Genomic DNA, 13,468 nt, shown 5'->3' with positions numbered 1-13,468 from the left:
TTCCTACACGCAAAGGATTGTACCAGTATGAAAGGTTACCATTTGGGATGTCTACTGCTCCCGCATTCCAGTGTGTCATGGATCAGGTACTAAGTGGGATGAAAGAATTGCGTTGCTTCTTAGATGGCATTCTAATTAGCAGTACAATAGAGAAAGAACACAATGTAAGGTTGAAGAAAGTCTTAGGTCAATTTAAAGAGCATGGAATCAAAGCTGAAAAGCACAAATCTTGCTTCACTGTATCAAGTGTAATATATCTGGATCACTAAATTGATTGTGAAGGTGTCCATTCAATGGCAGAGAAAGTCAAGTGGATTTTGAGTGCAAAGAGATCAGAGAACAAAGCAGAACTTAGCAATGGTAGAATAATACAAAACAATTCCTAAGTTCATCCCTGACTTGTCTAATATATTAGTTCCATTTTCAAAGGTGGAATAGTTTGAGAGCGATCTGTGGAGTATCAGAAAGCATTTGAATTGAAGAAAGTACAGACTTGTGCTTTTTTTGGCCTGCTATGATTCCAAGAAACATTTGGTTTTAAGTGTGATGCCTCACCACAAGGCCTGGGTGTGTAATGAAAGATGGTGAGGAGAAAAGAAGCTCGTAGCATACGTTGCATATATTTTAATGAAGTCAGAGCAAAATTACTCACAAGTTGAAAAATAGATATTGTAGCACTATATAAGTGTAGCAAAGTTCTGCAAATACCCCTACGGTAGGAAATTCACTTTGTTAATTGACCACAAAGCCCTATCATATTTGATACAGAGAAGGAGATATCACCCCCAGTGACAGCACAGGCTTCAGAGATAGGCCTTGATTTTGATAGCCCATCAGTACAATACTAAATGTCATAAATCAGCATATCATGCTAATTGAAATGGAACTGAAAGGAGATTCTCAGATAGAAAGAGAAATAATCCAGGAAGGTTAATTGAAAGCTGGTAGAAAAAATAAAAGTTGTTCTTCTCATTATTGGCAAATGATTTTTTTGTTAAATATATACTGGTGTTAAAGAAAAACAATGTTTTATTTACATGTAAATTATTCTTGTAATATTGGTCACATATGTTTTAGTTGTAATAAAATCTAATATGCAACATACCCTGTTAAATTTCAGGTATTATCAACGTTTAGTCATATTGCATTCTGGGAAGTCAGGTACATTTATCAGTTTATATAAGTTTCTTTTAAGTGGGAAGGGAATGTAAAATATTGTACAGCTTCCCTCTCTGTCTCTGTTCATGTTGGGGAGGTATGAATAAAGTTAGTTCAACAATGGTTGTTCACAGTGAGTCCACAAGGGGGATCTTTTCTCACTGTAATGCATAAGGGTTTGAAGATGGCTGCGTCTGGCACTGACATTCCTTGGCATATTCTTCTCTTTGCTGTTGTTATGCGTCTCCAGGTCATCTACAGAGGGTGTCTACTTGCGTACCTGAAATTATGCAAAGTTGTTAAGCCTTGCTCGCCAGATCCAAGACAAAGATGCACCAAGTCTTCATCAGAGAATTACTCTATGTTGACAATGCCATACTAACATTCCAGAATGGAGAACATGTACAGTGTCAAATGGACAAACTCTCATGCACCTGTAAAGAGTTTGATTTGACCATCAGAATCATGAAGCCAAATTTCATGGTCCAGGATGTGGCCATACTGCCATTTGTCACCACTGACAATGTGACTCTGGAGGTCATTGATCGTTTCACATTTCGAGGCTCCACAATCACCAACAATCTGCCACTTAATGCTGAAATTAATACATATGTTGTAAAAGCTTCAGCTCTTGTGCCCGAGCTGAAAGGGAGTTTGGAGCAACAGCAACCTGACAGAGAACACCAAACTGCACGTCTACTAAGTCTGTACATTCCTCTACAATTCTGAGACCTGGATAGCATATGCTGGGCTTGAGAAAATGCTGAATAGTTTCCACCTCCTCTCTCTCAGATGTATCCTCTGCATTTCTTGGCAATACAAGGTCACACAAACATACAGAGAAGTAAGTTAGAAAGAGGAACTCTAGGTTAACTTGTCTAAGAGTCCGAATAAAGGTCAGCTGTATATGGATCCTGTGGATAAATGACTTGAATATTTTTCACACTGGTCTTTTGGGATTCTGCATCAAGATGATTTGAAGATTTTGATGAATGATTTCTATCTCTTCTTCTGGAGTCAGCAGCTGCTGGGTTGATTTTTTAAGATACTGCCCACGAAATGCAGCTGGTCAAACAACAGACAACGCAAACCTACAGGATAGCTTGGGAGAGAGAGAGAGAGAGAGAGAGAGAGAGAGTGAGGGTGAGGTCATAGACAAGTTCTGCTGCAAGGGCCTCAGATGAGAACTTTGAAGGACAGTGCACAGGAAATGTGCATGCACACAGGAATGCTTCGTCCACTTGCAGGCCTACCAGAGAGGCTGTTGTCACTATCAAAGAGCATGGAGGGGTCTGGCTGAAACTAGGCACAGGGCTTGGAGCCTATCCTTTCCAGTTTGGAAGACCAATTCCATAAAAAACACTTGCAGACCCAATGCAGCATCTAATGACCAATGCCAATCATCCATTTCAGCCAGGCTAAACGCATCCAGGGCGGGATTTTCCAGCCACACTCATCCCAAGACTGGAAAATCCTGCTCAAGGTCAATGGACCTTTGCATGGCCCTGGTCACGCCCGTTACGATTCCTGTGGGCTAAGTGTTGGACAAAGTTGGTATAAAGTTATATTTTATGGTGATTTTTATTTCAGGATTTTGTCCCAGAGCCCATAACAAAATTTAAGCTGGAGAAATGTGCAGCAATGTGATCTGGGATTTCCTTCAGGAAAATTGGAATCTGATAGAATTATTCATGGACAGCATGTTAAGAGAGATAATCGCCTGGATGATTCCCCTTTCCCCCATGCTATCCCTCAGCATTCTCTACCTCAATAGTTTTTAATGTTTAGGATTGTCTGCTTAATGTAAGGAAAAACGGAATAGTGAATGGATCATGCAACCTGCTTGACAAGTTGTTTGGCTTAGTTGCCATGGGAACAGTGAGGCCCAGGTTGATCTAATGGGAAGAACGTGCAAGAAGGTCCACACTTGTGGACAATGGAAAGGGCAACTGTATTAAATTGGGGTAGGCCTAGATTTATCATCATCATGTAAGGTGCACAGAGACGGGAGAATTATGTGATGTTTAAAAATGTAGGCCCACAGTTCTGACTTTCCTTCCAGAGGGGCGGACTAGATTAGAAGTTGGGCCCTGAAGTCCCAGAACAGGTGTGGAGGCTGCCAAATGCATAGGCAGGCTGGACAGAAGTCCTGCCTCTATGCTTAGGCACTTTGTTGAATTTAATTTAAAAAAATGATTAATACAAAAAAAAACCTTAGTCTCATCCCCAAACACTCTCCATGCCATTTTGTGTCCCCATCCACCATTCATAGTCCTGCATACCATCTGTAGCAATACATGCCCCCTCTACCCTATACCAATGAACCTTCATAATCCCCATGCCCTCTACATCCTCATGGCCCTTTATAGCCCCTGCCAGCTTAGTGCCAACTTGTGTCATTCCATGCCCTGCACCCCTTTGCCCTCCCCCCTCCATGGGCAAACCTCAGAAGCCATGCTAATATAAAGTTGTATGTCATTATTTAAAGCTCTTATTGATAACAAAAACATTCAACAAATAGAAACTTCTTCAATTAAGCTCTTGTGAAAATACAACCTTATGATCTAAATGGCCAGCTACTTCCATTACATGCACATGCATTAACTCCAACCCAACTCCAGCCCCTCCTCTGTAAAAATAGGAAATGCCTCTCAGTCTTGATGAAAATCTGGTCCTTAAGGAACTTCAGACAGAATTTTCCAGCCGCATTCGCCCCAAAACCGGAAAATCCCGCCCAAGGTCAACCTTTGCATGGTCCGTCCCCGCTCACTACGATTTCCATGGTGGGTGGTGTAGGAAAATTCCACCTTTCAAGTCACAGGGAGGTGTTGCGAATGTCAGGATTGGTAAACAGATGTATTTTAAGTTATGTATAACTTTTGAGACAGAATGGAATTGGGGATCTAAAAAATAGCTAATTAGCATTTCTATCTGGATACAATGCCCATATGATTCACATTGCCATGGAGATGGGTTTTAAGAGGGGAAGAGTCCATAACAGGCCATTGCAATGTCAGGTTGCAAGGTTTTTCTTACAATATCCCTAAGTCTCACAGACAGGTCAGCCTACAACGATCTGCGAGACAGAGAGAAAGACCATAAGATGTAGAACAATTGGTTCATCAAATCTGATCCGCAGTCAATTAGATCATGACTGATCTGATATAATCCTCAACTGCACTCTCCTGCCTTATCCCCATAACCATTGAGTCCCTTACTGATTAAAAATGTGTCTATCTTAGCCTTGAACGTACTTAATGACCCAGCCTCTGCGGTAAAGAATTCAAAATTCATCATCATCTGAGAGAAGAAATTTCTCCTCATCTGTCTTAAATGGACAATCCCTTACTCTTGGGATTACGCCCTCTGGTCCTAGACAGTCCCACAAGGAGAAAACAACCAAGGAATTCAGTCTCCATTGCTCACCACACAGAATGCAATGGGAGCTCAAGCTTGGATTGAAGAGACCAAGTCCTTGAAGATTTAGACAAGACTGGAAATTTCATCTAGCTTTGTCTAGAGGAAACAATCTCCAGGTAACTCTCATCATGAAAGTCAGCGCAGGGGTTAGAAGTTATCCTGTTAGAAAAGGAAGAAATCCATTAGAAGCTGAGAATAGCTTTGGACTGGTTCTTAGAGCATGGAGTGGCACTTAAGGGATAGAGTAAGGCATAACCATGTTGGGGATTTTGTTCAGTCTAAAAGTTAAATGGCTGTGTCTTTTTGATAGTTACAAGTCGAATACTATTACTGAATAGTGTCTAGACAATATTGCTGTAGTTTATTATGGTAAAAGCCTTAAAACCTTAAATCTCGTTGTGTGATCCTTCCAGTCAGTTACTGGATATTCTATAACATTTTTCAGTTATCGGTCTCTACAGGCATAAGATTAAAACACCCTGATACTTGAGTGCAAACAAAATGCATTCTCCATAGTGAGTAACTCGATAAGATAATGCCAAAGTTAAATGTCATTTTAGTACTTTACCTGGATTTATTTCTGTTATCACTTTATATGTATAGATACAAAAGCTATCATAAAACATGCACTGGCACTATTTGTCCTGTGCTCCTCAAGAAAAGAAAGGGCAATATAACAGCATCAACTTGAATTTATGTACTGCTTTTAATATCATAAAACGCCCCAAGGTGCTTCACAGGAGCGCTATTATACAAAATATGACAAGTCACTCAAGCTGATATAGGATTCAAATGGATGTATAGAAAACATTTATACAAATTATTTAGTCGCTTTGAGATAAAAAGCATTGGCCTAGAATTAATTAAAAATAGAAATCATGAGTCAATGCACAAGACCAATGGCTGAGTGGGTTATGCAGTCACATCATCACAACGTGGTTTATTTCCCAGTAAACCACCGCTCATAAGTTGTTTATCTAGTCCTTAGTACAGTCAAAAAGTACATCCAGCACAGACTCCAGGGAGGAATAAAGTACCAAAATTAATTGACTGCTGGAACCAGTGATTGGCAGTATAAAAATACAACATTCATCAGGGAGACGTGCCTCTGAACAAAGAATCTATGCACACCACCTGCAGGAGTAGAAATGCACCCTTTGCAAAAATCATTAGAAGCTCGACTTTTCTTGAGAGTTTTTTTGAAGCAGAAAATTCAGAAACATCCAGTGAAAAGAAAGTGCAGGTTTTTAAAGGACAAGAACAATCAAGCTGTGGATTCATGTCACTAACCTAAAGAGAAAGAGTGGGAGAAACAGGAGGCTTAATGTATGTAGTCGGTTCCTAACTGTGAGGCAGTTAGAGGCAGGTATTTGCTCAGCATTTTAACCAACAGCTGATGTTGTTCACAGAAACTGAGAGAAAGTTTGGCAATAATAACAAATGAAATATCTCAATACATCTTGAACTTCCTACTTTTTAAGGCTTATTTTCCCCTTTCACAATTGAGTACCACGGTATCAGCTATTTTCACTTCTTTTAATATAACAATATCAATCCTCCCCCATCCATTTCCAACTGCTTAAGATATAGGCGCACAAAGCACGTAACACTCATATGTGCTGAAAAGAATTGGAGAACACTATAATTGGAATTGAATACAATGATGTGGAGCAAAATTAATATTGGCAGAGATAAGTCCTTGGTCTCAAATACTTCAGTGAACTTGTCACTAGCTTGATTGGTTACTTTCAGCTCCTTGGGCTTGGTAAACCCTCAAAGTCAATTCCCCTATGAGAATGTTCAAAATTGTGTATTTTGAAAAAAAAACTTATACGTACAGGCAGAATAAAAATTAATAGTGTTAAAGTTACCAATTGTAACTTGAAGTCCTAACAACAACATTCATTACTTTTTATGGATGAATTAAATGCTTCATGCCAATAAAAGTCTGTAAAAATAGGCCACGATAATTTGCTATTTCATTTTTTTAAGAAAGTAGTTTCAGCTATTTGATTAAACCAATGTTCAGCTGGAGAAAAGTTTCATATTAAATCCTCAATTTACTACTTTTACAAGCAATTAATGACACAGTAATCAAAAGTGCTTCTAGAAATAAAGTCATTAAACTTGTAATCTTTTTTTTCCAGGAGAGACAGCAGTCTTGTCCTTGTTCACTCCTACTGCTCAACTATCATGTACACAGGGTCCCCGACGCGAATCACTCCGGGTTTTTCAATTCCATAGTGAGAACCAAACACAGGAACAGATTTGTAAATGTGTTTCTCAGCTGGGTCACACTGACGGTACCTGAAAAAAACAAAACAGAGAGCTACTGACATGGGCAGTCCTTGCAAACTCTTTCATAACCCCCCAAAAAAACGAGTAACATAAATTATACAATCCATATTTAGATAGAACCAAAGTTCATCCAGGCAAGATTAATATAAATAGTGATGGCAACTCATACGAACATCTGTTATAAGAACTAATTCATAAGGCAAACCCATTTTTGGGTTATAGTTTTAAATCCTAGAACTGCAATAATTAATGCATATACCAGATGTCTCTTTCTTCAACTCCACCACAGCAATGTATTCATGAACTTTCCGTACTTGTTGCAATACCTCAGCTGTTCTGTCGATGGCGGGCTGATACAGTCCGGAGTTCTGCAGCGCTAAAATATCTCCTTTATTTGGCAGCATGAGGCAGATGTTAGCACCACCAAATCCAAATAGATAAAATTTAAATGATGTTCCAGTACACAATCACATTGGTACCACAGAAATCACAAAACGTAACAGAATGGAAGAATATTGCTGTGCTACATGGACAGTCAAAAGAACTATTTCATTCAGATTAATGGGTTGTATTGTTACTTTTAATGCAACATCACAGAATTAAGAGTCCATAAACAGGTATAATTTAAAACAGAGTTAATCTTAGCATACGACAAATTTTCCATGTGCTTCTCTGAGTCAAGTTAAAAATATCAATGGCAGCACTTCACATGCTAAAGCAATAGAGAACAGCTTGTTCCTAAACCCCTCCAAAAGGTACTGCAAACAGATGTCACATGGGAAAGGGGAATAAATTATGAAATAAATTTGACCCTGCAACCCCGAAAGTGTCAGCAACCAGAAAACTCATTCTGGGTGTGCCTGCACTGCTGGATAACCTAATTAACTCATGAGCGACCTGCAAACTGTCTGAAGTTCAACTGAGCCATTTTAATGATGCAACCAGTCTAATGTCCTATGATTTGACTGACTGATAAACCATGGCTCAATTTTCAACAAGTCAACTCCTTCAACAATTTCAGAATTCCTGACATGCAATGGAAGGGCATCCTTTGATCCATGTTCAAGACCAAGTTAGAAGGTGGGTTTGTGGCAATTGCGGGAAGGAACATGCCCTCACTATCTACCATTAATAGGCTGCAGAGAAGTAGGCAGTTTTTGCTGAAACTTAGCATTCCCAATGGGTGGAACCATGTGGTTCGGTGTACAGTCAGCAAGTGCTGTAATCAGGAAGCATAGTTAACATCTGATAGGTTATGCTGCTCACTGGAGCACTCATGAAGAGTTCCTGGTTGCTGCTGTCCACTTAGTTAATTCTCAATAAGAAAATATATTTTTTGTGCATCACTGAGTAAATAAATTAGCGTTGCATTCAATGTTAAAATGATTAGTTGGGAGTATTGTCGAGCAAGGGATTGGGTGGAAGATGGGAGACAAGACCTTTTTTCTCACTTGGCTCCAGATCACCCAGAAAATCAATGTCTTTACAGGCCAGGTGGTCCTGACAGGACAAGTATCCAAATTCATGAGAGTTGTGATAATTCATGCATCTCAGGTGTGCAGTTCTGACAATGGTCATCAGCTGAGGAGTTTCCTGGCTTCTATCCAAAAACAACTGCCAAAAGATGCCTAACCTCTTAGTGCCTTATCCATCTTTCCTGCTTTCTCCTTTCAGATCTTATCACCTGAGCAAAATCAGGTGTCAGCCCAAAGCCTACTTCTTCTAGGTGCACTTCCTTGTGGGCACTCGAAGGTTGAGGTAGGATAGTAAGTTAGGAGGTGCCATCAAGTCTTTCTCCTCTGCATAATTTCCATCATTGAGCTTCTTGTAGCAGCAAAGGATCTGTGCCACTCAAGGAATTCCCAGGAGATGCCCAGGCAACATAAAATGGGCAAAAAGCCAATTGCATAGTTATCTGTACCTTTCTTCTCTCTCTTTGGGTGCAAAGCAAATGAAAATCAGCCATTAAGATGAGAAACTATTTGAGGTATTTATCTTTAGAATGTAAATCCAGGATATCTTTTCACAGTAAGTCACGCTATCAAAACAATGCTAGTGAAGAACAAACTTTTCTTTTGTCCAAAGGCTGCTAAAAGATGGAATTATCTGCAAGGTGAAAATGCAGAACTAAAAAATTAGGGAAAATCAAAGCGGAAGTTTGGTTATTTGAATTTGGAAGTGAATTCAATGGACTCAATGGTGTTTTTATTCTGTGCTTCTAGATAGCTCCAATAATGACACCTAGTGGCAGAAGCATTAGCTGCTACCTGACCCAGTGTTCCAGCCAGCACTTGGTATGGAGATGGTAGCCATGATGTGGAAATGCCAGCATTGAACTAGGGTGGGCACAGTAAGAAGTCTCACAACACCAGGTTAAAGTCCAACAGGTTTATTTGGTATCATGAGCTTTCAGAGGACTGCTCCTTCACCTCACCTGATGAAGGGGCAGCGCTCCAAAAGCTCGTGATACCAAATAAACCTGTTCGAATTTAACCTGGTGTTGTGAGACTTCTGGGTAGGGAGACAAACAGGATTGGTTTTTTGTGATGCATAGTAAAAGGTCCTTTCTGACCAGTTTCATGCAGTTCCCCCAATGCTCTGTGGGAATGTGTCCATAAACTAATTCTATTATAGCATCAAGCTCAACAATCCTCAAAATATATCTTGAATCATTAAGTACCAATTCACAAAGGAGATGAACAAATTATTCTTCATGATTTTTTTTTACGATTGGGTGACCTTTCAACAACTAAGGCCCATATTCATCAACATTTTGTTTTGTTAATTTTCAGTCCTTTCTTCTGAAAACGTCAACCTCTGATACCTTACCCGGGTGGCTAAACTTCATGTATGATACTAGACTATCAATGCTGATGGGGGTGGGGGGGATTTTCCCATCCTGCCCACCACAGAAATCATAGTGGGTGGGGGTGTGGGGAGGAGGGGAGTGGGGGAGACAATGCAAAGGTCCATTCACCTCGGGCAGGATTTTATGGTTTTGGGGAGAGCGCAACTGAAAACTCCCAGGAAGCCTGATTGTGGAGGACATTTTAACCAAGTTGATCTGATCCTCCTCCAGCATTTACACATCCAACACCAACACGTACACCAGGAACCACTGATCAGGAGCAGAAATTTCAGCAGGTTTATCCTCCTGCAGCCCAGGATCATTGAGGCGATTATTGAATCTTTACCCCTGCTCTCAGCTAAAGCAAGCACAGACCATAACTTTGATTTTCTTTTTCCACGATATGCTTCCTTTAGCAACTGTGATATCAGAAGTTTATATAAAATTTTCTTGCGAACAGTCATGCTTGATAAATTTAACCACAAAGAACATTGTACGGGATTGAAACGGTGTTCCCTGCTTAAATATCACATCTAGTTTATTGTTAAAATACATCATCTATTGTCACTCCGAGGGAATCCGGCATAAGGAGGCTATGACCTTTTGTGTGTGGTTCAGAGTTCTCCTGTTTCTTTTAGAGCCACAAAGGACATATTTTGACTTATGTGGAAGGCTCGAGCTATCCTTCCAACTAGGTACCAGCATGCCTCAGTCTGATAGAAAAGCTACAGCAATTTCTTTGCACAAACATCATTCAAGTTGCCATTGAGGACCGAAGTATAGAATAGACCAAACTTGCATCAATTCATGAGGCTCCTGCCTGCTTTAGGTAAATGTCTTATTCACCTGTAGAATTCTGCAAGTTCACCTTGAAAATAGCAAGCATGGGTGGATTTGCAAGAGGATTAACCTGCTCAGTTTAACTTCCCACCCACCTGATTTCCAACAGACAGGAAAGGTTAAAATCAATTTCTGATTCATTGCTGCTGGCAGAATGGCAACATTAGCAATACCATTATCAGCGCGCCAACTGGCTATTTAGGTAGTTGGTACAGTATAGCCACAGATCATTCTAACAGTCTAGCTAGTACAAAAAATATTGGGCGGGATTCTCCGATCTTGTCCGTGGCCTTCCTGCTGCGAGAATAGAGAATTTGGCATTCCAGCCAAAACTCCATTCACTTTCTACAGCACTGGAGAACGCCAGCCGCGAATGAGGATGGAGATTTTTGGTGGCTGTTTTGTTTTTCGAAAGGAAGTCACTGAAAAGACAGATTAGAGGTATTAAAAGCATAGTTTGATTTTATTTAGGAAAACTAGGGAAAGGAATATGGAGTTTCCTAGAATAGGGAATCAACAAATGGGTGAAAGAGAAGCCCATGATACAATATATGGGTAACTTGGCCATTTCTCCCTCTGGATATTCTTATGTTTGCTATAATATTGATTTTAAGAATGGATTTAATCAGTTGGTTTACAAAGCATTTTGTCCACTCCCACCTGCCAGCCCACACCAACCATAATATGGCATGGACAGTGTAATATTCGGGTCAACTGGCTTGTTAACAGATTCAATTGTCCATTAATTATTTTCTTAAAGATGGTTGACAGGTTGCCAACTTCAGCTCCCGCCCACCTACTGGTCAGAATTTTCCAGCCCCTCTGCAGCGTGTTTTCCTCTGATCCTGCCGAAGTCTACAGCAGTTTCCCTGTCCCACTGCCAGAGAACCCCTAGCAAGGGTAGACTTCAGTGGGACTGGAAGATCACACCAGCAGGAGGGCTGGAAAGTCCCACCACCATTGTATGAGGATCATTACGGGTTGGATAGGAAGAGTGGGTTTGTCATCCGTAATATTTTATATTAGCCCCACGCTAATAATATGTCCAATGGAGGAGGGGGTGGTCATAAAATCAACCCATTTTAAGTTTCTTTTTTGCTTTATGAAATTTCCTTTTATTTTCTGCATTCTCGGGCTGTCTTTCTGCCTTCTGATTCCCACCGTTGCCATTTTAGTCCAACAGCAACAGTGCGGTGTCGCTGGGAAGCAAATGAACTGTTACCATATCTTTCTATATGGCCAAGAGGGAGAGAATGTAATAGGGATCTGAAATCATAGAGAATCATCAGGCAGCCGTGGGGCAGCACGGTGGTTAACACTGCTGCCTCACGTCACATAGGACCCGGGTTCAATTCCAGCTTCGGGTCACTGTCTGGGTGGAGTTTGCACATTCTCACCGTGTCTGCATGAGTTTCCTCCCACAGTCCAAAGATGTGCGGGTTAGGTTGATTGGCCATGGTAAATTGCCCTTAGTGTCAGGGGGACTAGCTAGGGTAAATAGGAATTATAGGGATAGGGCCTGGGTGGGATTGTGGTTGGTGCAGACTTGATGGGCCGAATGGTCTCCTTCTGCACTGTAGGGATTCGATGATTCTATGAGCATAAGCAGTAGCCCGGAAACTGATGTCAGTCAAATTTTTAAATTTCAGTTGGTATTTTTTCTAAACGTCAGTATTTATTTCCAGTCATTTGGTAGAATGGGGCAAAGGAAAAAGAAAAAAAAACTTGTTACAGCCCACCTGCAAGCTCTGATCCATTTTCTTTTCATATCAAAAACGTAGACATTGCTTAATCCATCACACTTAATCAGGGTGCCAAATCCAGCACACTGAAGGTATTTGTCAATTTTGAAGGACATTGATTGAAAATAATTTGATAATGAGTTTGCAGTGACTAAGTCCAAACTGTAAATAAAAAGTGTGAAAAATATACAAGTTCCACTTAAGTTAGCCATCTAAAAAATCTTGAATGGAAGAGTAAAATCACGATGTATATAATTGAACAGAACCAGTGTGCTGTGGGCTCCTTCACTGGCCTGGAAAACTGGTAGGCTTGACCACTGAACCTTGATTGGCACAGTGGTTAGCACTGTTGCCTCATAGTGCCAGGGATCCAGGTTCAATTCCAGCCTCGGGTCACTGTCTGTGCAGAGTTTGCAAGTTTTCCCCACGTCTGCGTGGGCTTCCTCCCACAGTCCAAAGAGTTAGGTTGATTGGCCATGGTAAATTGCCCCTTAGTGTCGGGGGACTAACAGGGTAAATGGGGTTACAAGGATATGGCCTGGTTGGGATTGTTGTCAGTGCAGACTCAATGGGCCAAATGGCATCCTTCTGCACTGTATGGATTCTATCCAATCTTCAATTTGCTTATCATTTTGTTTAAGAAACTAGCATCACCAAGCTAACATCAATAGAAATACACAGCAGCCTGTTAATACTCTTGTGCTGGTGGAGTCTCGAGTCACGATCTTCACACACATTATTGAAGAGAAATGGGCATTCCACGTGTGAAACAATGAGTGAAGAGGAATATTTATATATATATATAGAACCCTTATATTTACAGCAAGTAACATTGATCTCTTTATTCTTTTCTTTGTATTCATTTTGACCTTTATTTGTTCTAATTAGTGAAATATAGAAATTCCAATTTGATAATACAGTACCCATAAGAACAGGTGTAAACTAACAAGATATTTACTGTTGTAGCATTCTTTACTAATTTTTAAACAAGATTATATACTTGTATTCCTTCCTGAGCTGAAGAGAATAGTTTGATCTTCTGAATGTATACTTCTATCTCAATGGACCTTTCTCTCTCCACATCAATCATTCGCTTCTTGAATTTCTCAGTGCTTCACATGCCGCCCATGTTCAGACAGAAGGTGGCAGCATAGTTCAGCTG

General features: G+C 40.4%; 1 protein-coding gene across 1 annotated transcript in view; it reads right to left on the bottom strand.

Moving 5' to 3' along the window:
* Positions 1 to 5,265: 5,265 nt before the first annotated feature.
* The window catches only part of marc1 (mitochondrial amidoxime reducing component 1), a 28,788-nt gene continuing 20,585 nt past the window's right edge, over positions 5,266 to 13,468 (bottom strand). The window contains exon 7 of the mRNA XM_078229833.1: positions 5,266 to 6,885. Coding sequence (XP_078085959.1) covers positions 6,756 to 6,885 — 130 coding nt within the window. The 3' untranslated portion in view covers positions 5,266 to 6,755. The remainder of the gene's footprint in view (positions 6,886 to 13,468) is intronic.

The sequence above is a fragment of the Mustelus asterias genome, chromosome 15 (genome assembly GCF_964213995.1).
Source record: "Mustelus asterias chromosome 15, sMusAst1.hap1.1, whole genome shotgun sequence".
Classification (NCBI taxonomy): Eukaryota; Metazoa; Chordata; class Chondrichthyes; order Carcharhiniformes; family Triakidae; genus Mustelus; species Mustelus asterias.
The sequence above is the reverse complement of the archived record's forward strand: the minus strand, read 5'-3'. Positions and strand labels throughout refer to the sequence as shown.